General features: G+C 38.3%; 1 protein-coding gene across 14 annotated transcripts in view; it reads left to right on the forward strand.

Annotated features, from left to right (window-relative positions):
* The window catches only part of MEF2C (myocyte enhancer factor 2C), a 160,060-nt gene that overhangs the window by 76,041 nt on the left and 71,561 nt on the right, over positions 1–12,458 (forward strand). For all 14 annotated transcript variants that reach the window (XM_081930179.1, XM_081930178.1, XM_081930186.1 and 11 more), the window contains one exon: positions 5,468–5,671. In XM_081930179.1, the coding sequence (XP_081786305.1) occupies positions 5,468–5,671 (204 nt within the window). The remainder of the gene's footprint in view (positions 1–5,467; positions 5,672–12,458) is intronic.

The raw sequence follows: 12,458 nt of genomic DNA on the forward strand, positions 1-12,458 counted from the left end.
ATCCCCCGCCCCTCACCCCTTTGATAATGGACACATGTAATTTCTTTTCTTTTCTGTTGGCAGAGAGTGATAAAAAATGTGGGGATAGAGAATGATTGAAAAACATTTCAGCATAGCACACAGACCACATTCATCCTTTGTGCAGACAGTAGGTCATCCACTGAGTAAGAGCTAGCTAGGTGGGCTCATTCCTCTAGGATCCAATGCATTTCACTGTTTCGTTTAAGTGCCATCATCCCTAAGTTTAGACCTGTACATACAGATGGGCTGCTTCCAATTTTGTATATAGTTGTGTATGGTGCTGAGTAATGTGAACCAACTTACAGAAAATTTAGTGTAGCTAGTAGGGTTGTGATAGCCAACACAGTAGCCCACAGAGGTTGTTGGACTACATCTCTCATTGGCCCCAGTCAGCATGACTGTAGTCCATGCTGTAGTTGCAAGGTTTTTGTGTGTACCCATTAGTCCAGCAAATGAAAACTTTCATGAGCTAGATCCATATTCCTGAACATGGACTGAGACAAAGAGATGACATGCTTTAATAATTCATGAAAACTATATACTCAGCAAAGTTTTCTCAAATTAAAGTCAATGTCTGCCATCTCAATCTATGCTTATCAGCTAATTATAATTAGCTGAATAGCTAATTGAGTAGACTGGAGACCAATTCCACAACTTTTAAAAATTTAATATTGATTTTTAAATTTTATTATTAATGTAATGTGAGTTCAAAAGATAATATACTTTTGTTTTTAAAGTATGAATAATGGAAAAAAAGAAAATTCATTCTTAAATACCTTTCAAGATGTTCCAAATAGTTTCTGAAGTCTTTGAACTTTCAACTGTTTCTAAAAGAATAGATTCATTTGTATGACAAGTTATTGTAAAAGTATGAGATATTAATGATTTATGGTGATATTGTGTTAAGTGCAAAAATGTCTTTAAGTTTTTAACTCTAAATGAGTGGCATATTTTAAAAGAATTGTGAAATTTCTCTTTCACTTTAGAAACCGTGATGCATAAAAACAGTTTTATCTCTCTGTGAACAATGGTAGCATCGTGATATAATACATTTGGAGAAGATGATAATGAATCAATGAGCAATTAAGATTACATTTTAAAGAGAAAAAATTAAACGAAACTTTTATTCATTTCATCTTTTTAATTGTGATGAAAAGAAATCATTTGCAATGGTCTGTGACACGTCTTATGAAAATTAGTATGTGCTGTGTAGCATATTTATGTGGTCTCCTAAATGTTCTGGAGGACCTAACTGTAAACACAAACAGTGGCCTTAAAGATATTTCTGTCCCAAAGTGTACTTTGATGGTGAGAAGCTGTAAATTCTGAGGTTTCTCTGCAACAGAAACCATGCTATATGCAGACACTCCTCCTCCAGTGCTGTGGTCTGCAAGTCTGATTGAAAATAGCTTGAGATGCAGCACAGTATGTGGGGTTCGTGCATCCTACTCATTCCATGTCCTGGGCTGTACTCAAGTCATGCATTGCCATTTCCTGTGAAGCAGAGACAGTCTTAAAACAGCATTAAGTTCAAAGTTACCAGGTCTGATGGGTTCAAAATGATGGTTTGACTTCCTCCACACCATTATGCATGCATACTTAAGCATTTTTATCAATTCCAGTTGTGTAAATCAGCTTGCCTTCATGAGTTCAGGTGCTTTGTCTAGATCATTTAATTCAGACTAGTGAGCCATTTAAACCACACTTTAGGGTTCATATCTTACATTCAACATGCATACAATCTGCCTTCCTGTGTACACGCATACAATTAGATAAACGTAAAATTCAGCATGCTTACACAACAATGGAGTTGTAGAGACTGTGCTTGTGTTCAGTTTAAAAAAACACACAGAACGAAAGATAAGGGATCCATGTACTTTTTTCATATAATATTTATTGAATTTCATTTTTAAAACCAAACAGTTAACATTTTCTCTTATCATCACATATATTTTGGCTCTCTTGAGTCTTCGAGTTCCCCCTAACTTCTTACATCCTTACATAATTTCTTTAGCATTTCAAATTCAACCTATTTACCTACTTTTATTCTTTTTTTATCATTGTAAACAGGTTCTACCTCTACTTTGCAAAAAAAACAACAACAACAAAAACCTTTAAGTCAGTCCTGTTAGTGTTGTCAAATACCATCTATACATCACCTTCTCTATATTTTCCTTTAAGGCTGTACATGCAGTGAATTTAATTCCTTTTTTCCATAGCTTTTCCCAAGCCCCTAATTGAATATTATATCCAAAATCCTTAGCCCATTTTATCATAAACATCTTAACTTGTTCATCTTTAGTATGCCATTCTAACAATAGATTATACATCTTTGACAAAAAATTACCTTTACATTCTAACAACTCAGTCTCCAGTTTTGACTTAGTATTTGCAAAGCCATTATTTTTAACATCATCCTTAAAAACATCATACAATTGATGATATTGCAACCAGTCGGTCAATTTTCCTTTCAACTCTTCAGAAGACTTTAATTTTACCTCATTTTCAACTTCTATTAACAAATCTTTATATGTGGCTCAATTTTTCCCCATATTTTTCTTTTTAACCACTGTAGGGATCTATGTACTTCTAATACCTACAGCATAAGTGATTATAGGATGAGCAGCTTTTCTTCTGCATGGCAAGCTACACCACCAGATTCTCATTTTTACACAACTGCTTGACACCCTTTGCAGTCAGTCATCGTAGAGACGAAAAGAAAAGATGGACTAGGGGTTGGGGTAAGGATAGAAGCACATGGATATTTGCTTTCTTCAAACCCAGCATATTTTCAAAGGAATCTGTGGTCACAGGTAGCCCAATCCACAGCCCGGTTAAGCCTATTCAGTCCCACTATTCATCGACTGTTCAGTTGTTCAAACCTGTTCTCAGATCATTTGCTAATGGACTCCAACACTGCTGCATACATATTGGCAAATAGATAATAGCTGTTGTATGTTGCAGTCCATCAAAATTGTTGGATAGTTAGTAGCTGTAAACTGGGTTCCAACCATCCCTGAAAGGGGGGAGAGAAAGAGAGAGAGTACCATCCTGGTGTTGCAACCCTTTGGTAAAAAATAATTTTGTAATGGGAACCGGAAGATTGAGAAGGCAACACAGAACATCATTTGGGTTTTGTTGTGGAAAATAAATGTGCAGCGAATTGGCATCTGGCCACATTTCTTTTAGATGGACTAGCTGGTGGGATTAGACAGACTTAATGTCACGTTTTCCATGGCATGACCGGCCGAGATTTCATGGCAGACTGGGGCTGCTGTTAGCATTAGCCTGCATTAGGCATGTAAGAAGATAAAACAACAGCTTTGTGAGCCATGTACAGTAGAGTCTTTTACGTCTAGCAGAGATCCATGTGCAGAGGTACTTTTACTTATAGCATTAAAGAGCTGATAGTAACTAGCATATCATTAAGTAGCCTTGCCCCGTGTGCACTGTAGTGCTATGATTTTTACTATAGCTGTCTTTCATTTGGCAAATTGCTGTAGAAACTTGCAGTGGACTTTATCTCACAAACAAGCAATACTATATGAAGAAAGAGTGAACATACTGTTTTATATTGAAGAGCTTTTTGTTGTTTTTATTGTGGACAGGGTCACTTTAAAATAGGCAATAAAGTTATCCAGTTTTTATGTGCACGTATTCCTCCTGTTAAGGCAATACAAGGTAGAGCAACAAAAAAATTAATGTACAAATAAATGCATTTGCCTGGGCACTATTTCCATTCTCCCTGTCCCAAGTAGGATGCAGAATTCTCCACTGTTGTGATGTGTACAGGGAGAGGATATCCAGTTTGGATTGAAAAAGGCCCCTGTTTGAGGCCCTTGATGGCCCCTGTCAATCAGTGCTCTGATTCACACATAGTACTAAACCGTACTTAACATTAATTATAGTTAATATTAATTATAATTTAATAAACAATAGTTAAAGGTGAGTTGTCTGGCAGATGATCACTTCAACCTTGGCTTATTACATCACAGAGTGGTTAAAAGCCCCAGCAAGAGCAGCTGAGCCTGGAGAGTAGTTTGAATTGTTTTGCCACTCTTCAAGCACAGCTCTGTAGCAATGACAGTTTCTTAGCTAAGAAGGGGGTCCAGGTTCACACATAAGGCTAAGCTATGGTTAACATGAACTAAGGTTTATAAGCTGGTTACAAAACATGATTAACAAACAACCTTTAATCATAGTTAATAAAACATAGTTCAGTTGCTGAGTTAAGTTCACACTAAGCCATGGTTTAATAAGCCATAGTTTAATAAACCATGGTTTATCATATGTGCAAACTAGGCCTACATTAGAGGTGATACTGAGCTATATGGTCCAATGTTCTGACACGGTATAATGCAGCTTTCTATATTCCTACATTTTTGTACTTGTGCTCTAAATATCAAATGTGAATTGGCCCTTGTTGTGTATCCCTGTATCAATAAATGGATCCCATTTTCAAAACAGCTATTATAAGATTATTATTTTTTAAAAAATTGGCAAGCTCTGGTTATTTTACTTGAACAGTATCATAACTAGTAAACTCATTTTTTTATTGTCTCAGGCAGAGACAAAAAATAGGAGGAAGAAATTGGGAAGATAGGGTGGAAGAAGAGTACAGGGCTCTAGTTCATTGCTACTTCATTTTGTAATTTAATGTACAAGTGCATATATATGCCTGGCTCATAAGTACTTATATTAGCTTCTTTATTAATATTTGCTGGCGTTGGAAGATGTTAAGCAGAATTGTTTGTTTGTTTGTTTGTTTGTTTGTTTGTTTGATATTCTGCCTCTCCCGGTTTAGGACTCAATAGCTCACAACGTAAATTAAAACTGATACAAGTTTTTTAAAAAAACAAAATAAATATAAATAATAGAATGTTACAATATATGAAACGTAAATATCTCTAAATGAAATATAAATAATAAAATGAAAGCATTATCCTTTGTATATTTGAGGGTTTCTCAAAGCTAAAATGGAGTCAGATTGATGGCATATGTAAAGGAGTCTGCTCTTCCCTCGGAAGAGAGTACATTTAAAATATTGCTATTGCTCAGACTACACTCAAGGTAGCAAATTTTAGTAAGTGAGAAGCAAAAGTTCATGAGTCTGAAAAGACATGAAACAGTTTGTGTGAATTGCCTTATTACGCAGAGGGTTCTAATGCCAGTGTTTTGAATTTGTAAATAAGAGCAGAGACACCCAGCCCAGATTAATCATTATGCTTCTCACCTTTCTTGAGCATTAAGCATTGTTCATATGTCTTTCCTCAGTTACTTAAACGTCAGAGATATTTATATTATTTGTTGGTACTATATTTAGGTTGGCTGTTTCACTTCCCTACTGAATTTGTTCAAGCCCAGAAATTATATCAACTGCAAGGTAACATTTCATGAAAAGCAAAAGAGACGGACCTGACTTCTCCCTTTCTTTCTTTTTTTTCAGGTGACATTTACGAAGAGGAAATTTGGGTTAATGAAGAAGGCTTATGAGTTGAGTGTTCTCTGTGACTGTGAGATTGCTCTAATAATCTTCAATAGCACCAACAAACTGTTTCAGTACGCCAGCACTGATATGGACAAGGTGTTGCTGAAGTATACAGAGTACAATGAGCCACATGAGAGTCGAACGAATTCAGATATTGTTGAGGTAAGAATACACCTCTTGCAACTCCCCCCACCTATACTTTGTCATGCAAGTTTCATACTGACTTTGTTTCCTTCATGTCAATTACTTGCTGACGTTCAGCTGAAATAGCTACATGTGTTTCTTTCTACAACTCACAAAACTGTGGAATACAGGACAAAGCAATATACTATTTGAGTCACTGTTTGAGTCCCTTAATTAATTTTGCTTCCATTTTATATTTATAAAGAAGTCATTTCCATCCAGTGCAGAAACCCTTTCTTACTGTCAAGCATGATAATACAAGCCATCACCTTCTTAAAATAATGGATTGACATTAGAGAGATAGGTAGGCCACTAGATAGCCATCCAATAGGTTTTCTAATGTGAGTGCAAGTTAAACATCATGTAAAAATTTTACCACACAAAGTAAACCACGCCTTTTACACATTTGGCCTTAATGTATTGTTCAGTGTGGTTTGAAATAAATATTTTGTTGCTTTGCAAATAACGAAAAGGAAAACCCAAAAGAGCATTGATTCCCAAATTCATTGTATTCTTGTTTGCTGCCATTGATTTACTCTGTAATCTTATGGCAGTACTTTTAAGTAAAGATGTAAGCAGATAGGTGAGTCACCCTAACCAGCCTTAACCGTCTTTGAGAAATACTTATTTCAATGTAACGATCTTTTCAGTGGAGCCAGAATTTAAGTGCCTGTCTGCTTGGTGGCTTCCTGCACTTTTGGTTTTATGCTTTAATGCAAATCCAAAAGTGCACAAAGCAGTCCCATAAAGAAGAAGAAGTTTGTGCTCTCCTTCCCTGTGATAACTGTACCAACCATGCTGGCTCTTTGGCTGACCAGACACCATGGTTAAGGCTTAGGGAATGCATGGGTAGCACATTGTTTGAAGGTTCAGAGTCTGCTCAGCAATCTGAGTACTAGGGAAGGTAAACGATGTGCGCTCTGGTTTCCGTCACAGTGTTCTGTTCCACCAGAAGCGGTTTAGTCATGCTGGCCACATGACCCGGAAAGCTGTCTGTGGACAAACACCGGCTCCCTCAGCCTGAAGTGAGATGAGCGCTGCACCCCACAGACACCTTTGACTGGACTTAACTATCCAGGGTCCTTTACCTTTTACCTTAGCTTAATATTCTAGTTCTTCAACCACTCAGCCTGGCCAGTAAATAATATGTGGCAACTATGCTTTGTGACAGGATGTGCAGTAGTGACTTTGGTGGCCGTGAAGTTGTGGCCATTCATAGATTTGTGTCAACAAAGGTTTCAGGCTCTTTCTACCAAAAAAGCAAAAGCTGCAGGGACACGTTGGCAATCATTTTGGTAGATTCAAATGGTTAAGCGATAATCACACAAAAGAGAGACAAAATGCCTTGAGTACTGTTTATTCCATATGGCTTGCTGGCAGCTAAAATAGCTTACTAACTTGAAAGGATGTGATTTTCTATATTCAGACTGAAATACAGAGTGCAGAGGTCACTCTGGATTCAGCACTGTTTCAGGGTCAGAGGAAATAGTTTTGCAGCGTGTGTGGGTGTTTTTTTGGGGGTAGAATCTTTACATTGGGGAAAAGGAGGGGAAAAAACTTCAGTGTAATTATATTGTTTTACTTGATAATTAGCATCACTGTTGCTAGTACAATGAAGCAAGAAAACAAAAGCTGAAGAGGCAGGCAGCTTCACACACAAAAGTAGCTTGAGTACATGTCTTAGTGCAGAATAAAGAATTGCTGTCTTTTAAATATTTAAATGCGCCAGGGAAATGCAAAAAAAGAAAACCCTATCCCACAGAAAACCGAAATCATCTTCTTCTAAGGTACCCAGCATTGTTTGACATTGATCTCATTCATATATACTGTAATGCTAACCCAAATTGAGCAAAATGTTCTCCAAAGAAAATGATATTTATCTTTTCATACTACAGGATCTTTTTCTTTTTCTTTTTCTCTTTCTCTGTGATTGTTTAACAGAGTTTAACACATGGGTAGGCAAACTAAGGCCCGGGTGCCAGATCCAGCTCAATCGCCTTCTAAATCTGGCCTGCGGATGGTCCGGGAATCAGCGTGTTTTTACATGAGTAGAATGTGTCCTTTTATTTAAAATGCATCTCTGGGTTATTTGTGGGGCATGGGAATTCATTTTTTTTTTTCCAAAATATAGTCCGGTCCCCTGCTGAAAAAAATTTCTGACTTCTGCTTTAACAGAATCCATACTGCTTTTTTGCCACATATTGGCATCTGGTATGTGGTTGAGTCTTCTTTACTTCACAGTGATGCTGAGCACGTGTGTGGTGATCAGCCTATAAACTAATGTTCTGCTTCTTTCTAAAATGAAGTTTCAATTCTTAGCCTATTCGAACTGAGCAGCTTAGAAGCATGGCCTCGGTCAGAGTAGGATAATTAGATGCAATTTCGCTTGTAAAGTATATATGTGGGAACTGCATGGAGGGATTAGGGAACTAAGTGTGTTTTCAGTTCTCAAGATCCAAATATGACTGCTCCCTACAACACACTCTGGCAATGTGCATCCTTTTATTTTAAAAGCTATTTTATTTATTATTCATCTTCAATGGATTCTGCTGGAGCTAATAACACAGAGTACTTGCTATCAAATGTCAGAGGAAAACTGCAGTGGGACTATGTGCCCTTGACTCCCATGTTTTTCAGAAAATAGAGATTTGATATCCTTTGCTTATCTGACAGGGTTTTCACAGCAAATTCAGGTATTAGACATGGCAGAGCAAAAAATAATCATCACAGATTAACTTTTTGACCTTCTAAATAATAATAGTTATTACTGAAATTGCTAACAAAATCATTGCTCCCACTTAAGAGTGAATCAAAATATACATTTGGAGACTCTGAATGTTGCCCTTACTAGTTTAGACAAAACTATAAAGGCAAGGAACAGACTTTTTTTTAAAAAAATTACCTATGAAATGAATTTGCTTTGGGACTCTGAAGGCTTCAGCATCTGGTGTGCAATTATCTGGGCTTTTTAATGATTTCAGGATAACATTTTATTACTTAAGGTTTTATTTGTCCATCCCAATCCCCTGGCACCACATTCTCATTGGTTGTACAGTGGTACCTTGGGTTACAAATGCTTCGGGTTACAAACACTTCGGGTTACAAACTCTGCTAACTTGGAAGTAGTACCTCAGGTTGAGAACTTTGCCCCAGGATGAGAAAGGAAATCGCACACTGGCGGTGCGGTGGCAGAGGGAGGCCCCATTAGCAAAAGCGTGCCTCAGGTTAAGAATGGTTTCGGGTTAAGAACGGACTTTGAGGTACCACTGTACTTCGTAACCCGAGGTACCACTGTACTTTTAATGCATTTGCTTAATTGTAGCACTTTAACATCTTGTGTTTTCTTCTCTATGACTGCCTCCTCAATTCCCATCCCCTGTTATACAAAGTATTGCAAACCTTTCCCATCCCCTGTACATTGGTATTTCTTGTTTCCTCATTTCCATTCTCTCTCGTCTTTCACATAAATCATTCTTCTCTCTTCCTTCCAGACCATCGCTCACCCTTTTTGTTACCTCCAGCCAATCAATCTTTTATTTCTCTGGTATTCTCACAAAGCTTCACCCTTTCCTGTCCTCGCCAATCCACTCCTTTCTACCAAGCCCATGGCTGCTACTTCATAGTTCAGATTCCCTGCTTCCCTGAAATATTTCATTTCTCTCCCTTCTAGAACCTCCGTCTCAGCAGTTCTCTCCTTAATTACACAAACGCAGAGACAAAGACACAACACACAGACATTCCCACATCCCCTTCAAACATTTTGGAAACTCACAACAACTCACTCTACTGAACAGTTTTGATGCTCCCATACAGTTATCTAGAGATGGGGGAGAAATCCAATTTTTATTTATTTTATTTTTAACGAGAAATTGCCTAATTCACACTTCTCACATCACTGCATGAAATGAAACATAATTATTCAATGAGATACTCACGTCTCTTAATTCTGTGATGCAGTTTGCCAACAACACAATGCTTATCAAAATGGATATATTAGAAGAAAGTATATATAAAAATGCATATATAAAGGAAAATAATGTACCTTAATACATCATGTTAGGGGAAAATGTGTATATTATGAGTGTGACGTGTGAGCCAGGAAGTTGCCATGTCAAATTCACTTTGGCCATCAATTCACTAAAGTAATTTTCAGCACACTTCAATCTCAGTGCTGCTGTGTCCAGTTCTGCAACATGCTGAGAATATAACTGATCCACTGTACAGAGTTGTTGTAAGCATTACTGAGATAATGGTCTAGTTTAGAGGAAACATGCTTGTTCTAAGAAACCATGGTGCCTGAGTGCTGCATCCTCATCCACTGAACTTTAACGGTTCTGTCATGGTTATTAAATTGCAGCTTCCTGGTGTATCCAATCTGGAAAACTGTAGTTTAATCTCTGTCTACAAAGCAGGATTTGAAACCAAGGGATACAGTGGTTCAATAAGCCCTAGAAGTCGTAAATTAAGGCAAAGGGGAGAAAGGAAGAGGCAGTGTTGGATGTAGGGCGACGTGGGTGGTGCTGAGGGGGTTGCAAAATTATAATAAATAAATAAGGAATTATTGTGAAAAATAATAACTATTTAGGGGAGGCACTGAATTTTGTCCTCACTCAGGGCACCATATTACCAAAGTCCACCCCTGAAACCATGTGAACAAAACCCTCATATTTAGATTTCCATCTAGGAGCCCGCAATTCCTGAAAAGTCAACAATGAGAGGTTTCACTGACATGCATTCGCTGAGCACTACCAATCTTTTCTACCATCAGCCAAAGAAGAGTTTCGCTTGTCCAGTAGGCAGAGCCACTCTCAGTGCACACAGGGCTCTAGTGAAATCCACTGTAAGGCCATTTTATAACCTGTGTAAACTGAGTTCACATTCTGGAATATGCCACATATTTCTTCAGTGTGCAGAGGTTCCTTGACAAACACATAGGAGATAAATAAATCAGTGTAGAAAGAAATTTCCTGAAGACAGGAAATTTAAAACCACTGGTGTGGATCGTAATGGATATATGAAGTGTGTAAGATAGCTCAGTGAGTTTACAATCTCATGCTCTCTTTCATGAATGATAATGCATCCATGTTCTATGTATCTGAAATCAAGTCTCACTTATTTCCATGGGATTTGTTGCCAAGTGAGCATGTGCTAAGGCTCATAACTTGCAAAAACTGCAATTTGCTCTTCTTTCTCATTGGCTGTGCCTGACAAATGTGGCTGATCTAACTGAGAGTGATCCTTGAACCAAAGGGCAACTCTCTCTCAGCAGCGTGTTCACCATAGTACAGTCATACTTTTTTTTCTTCATGTGTCATGCTGACACTCTCAAAGACTCAGTAGGGTGGTAGTTCTATCCCTGATTATGATGATTATTAGAATAGAATATATTATTTATACCCCGCCCATCTGGCTGAGTTTCCCCAGCCACAGTGGGAGGCTTCCAACAAAGTATTAAAATACAGTGGTCTAAAAAAATAAAAAATAAAATACAGTGGTCTGTTAAACATTAAAAGCTTCCCTAAACAGGGCTGCCTTCAGATGTCTTCTAAAAGTCTGGTAGTTGTTCTTCTCTTTGACATCTGGTGGGAGGGCGTTGCACAGGGCGGGTGCCACTACCGAGAAGGCCCTCTGCCTGGTTCCCTGTAACTTGGCTTCTCGCAATGAGGGAACCACCAGAAGGCCCTCGGCGCTGGACCTCAGTGTCTGGGCAGAATGATGGGGGTGGAGATGCTTCTTCAGGTGATAAATATCATTACTAGTGATAAAGTAGCCCAATGGATCAGTCTCTCACAGGAGACTTGATGTGGCATGACACTCTCTCATCTGCCAGTTAATCTCTGATGAGAAGATATACACAGTAGTGCCATGGGATGGAGCCCTGGAGTCACGCTCATGACACTGGTATCATTGCTGCTTACCTGGATGCAGCTGCGGCAGGGGAGCACAGCAGTAAGGTGGAAGCCACACAGGGTGCCCTGGTGAGACTGCCACAACCTGGGACCTTGCCAGCTCTGTCTGGGTAAGCAGCAGTGACTTTGGTCACTGCTGGATATACACACTGCTAAGAACTCTTTTTAGCAGCAGTAGATGTAGCTGCTTTTTAATAAGAATGCTTGGCTGACTGCATATACCTCTAGCAAAAGTTAACTGCACTGGTGGTGTTGTGTCACTGCCATGAAAAAATCCTTGTATATGTGAGATATAAGCAAAACAAGTTTGTAAATGTGACTGTTGGCACTGGAAAGAGAATCCATATTTTCTGGACGAATATGAAACCAGTGCCAGTTTACAATGGGCATTTCTTAAGAGGTCTGTTTGCTTTACATTGGGTGATGAATTCCTTCACTGTGAAGTTCAGTTGTTGCTGAAAATTAAAGAGAGATTTTATATAAGCAACAATATAGTCTTAACAGACATGAGCTGTTGAGGAGGGGGGGAACCCTCTGGTTTAGGATAGCACAGGGTTCAATGTCACAACTTCAGTATTCTGAAAAGTTGGCAGCCATTCTGCACTAGCTGCCATTTAGATTGCTTAAAGAGCACATATCCATGTGACTTGCTGCATAAGTGATACATTATGTGTGAAAGAAATGACACCATCCCATTTTGCTGATTGACTTACTACATTTTGTTGCCTCAGACCTTTATTGCAATGGATCCTATAGCATACCTAAGATTAGTTACCTGGTAGGAGGTTATGAATGAGATGAAGAAGGAAGAAATCCCCTCTGTCAATTATTTCTAAAGGTCACAGAGCTAATGACTA

The sequence above is a fragment of the Podarcis melisellensis genome, assembly GCF_964234715.1.
Source record: "Podarcis melisellensis genome assembly, chromosome: 11".
NCBI lineage: Eukaryota > Metazoa > Chordata > Lepidosauria > Squamata > Lacertidae > Podarcis > Podarcis melisellensis.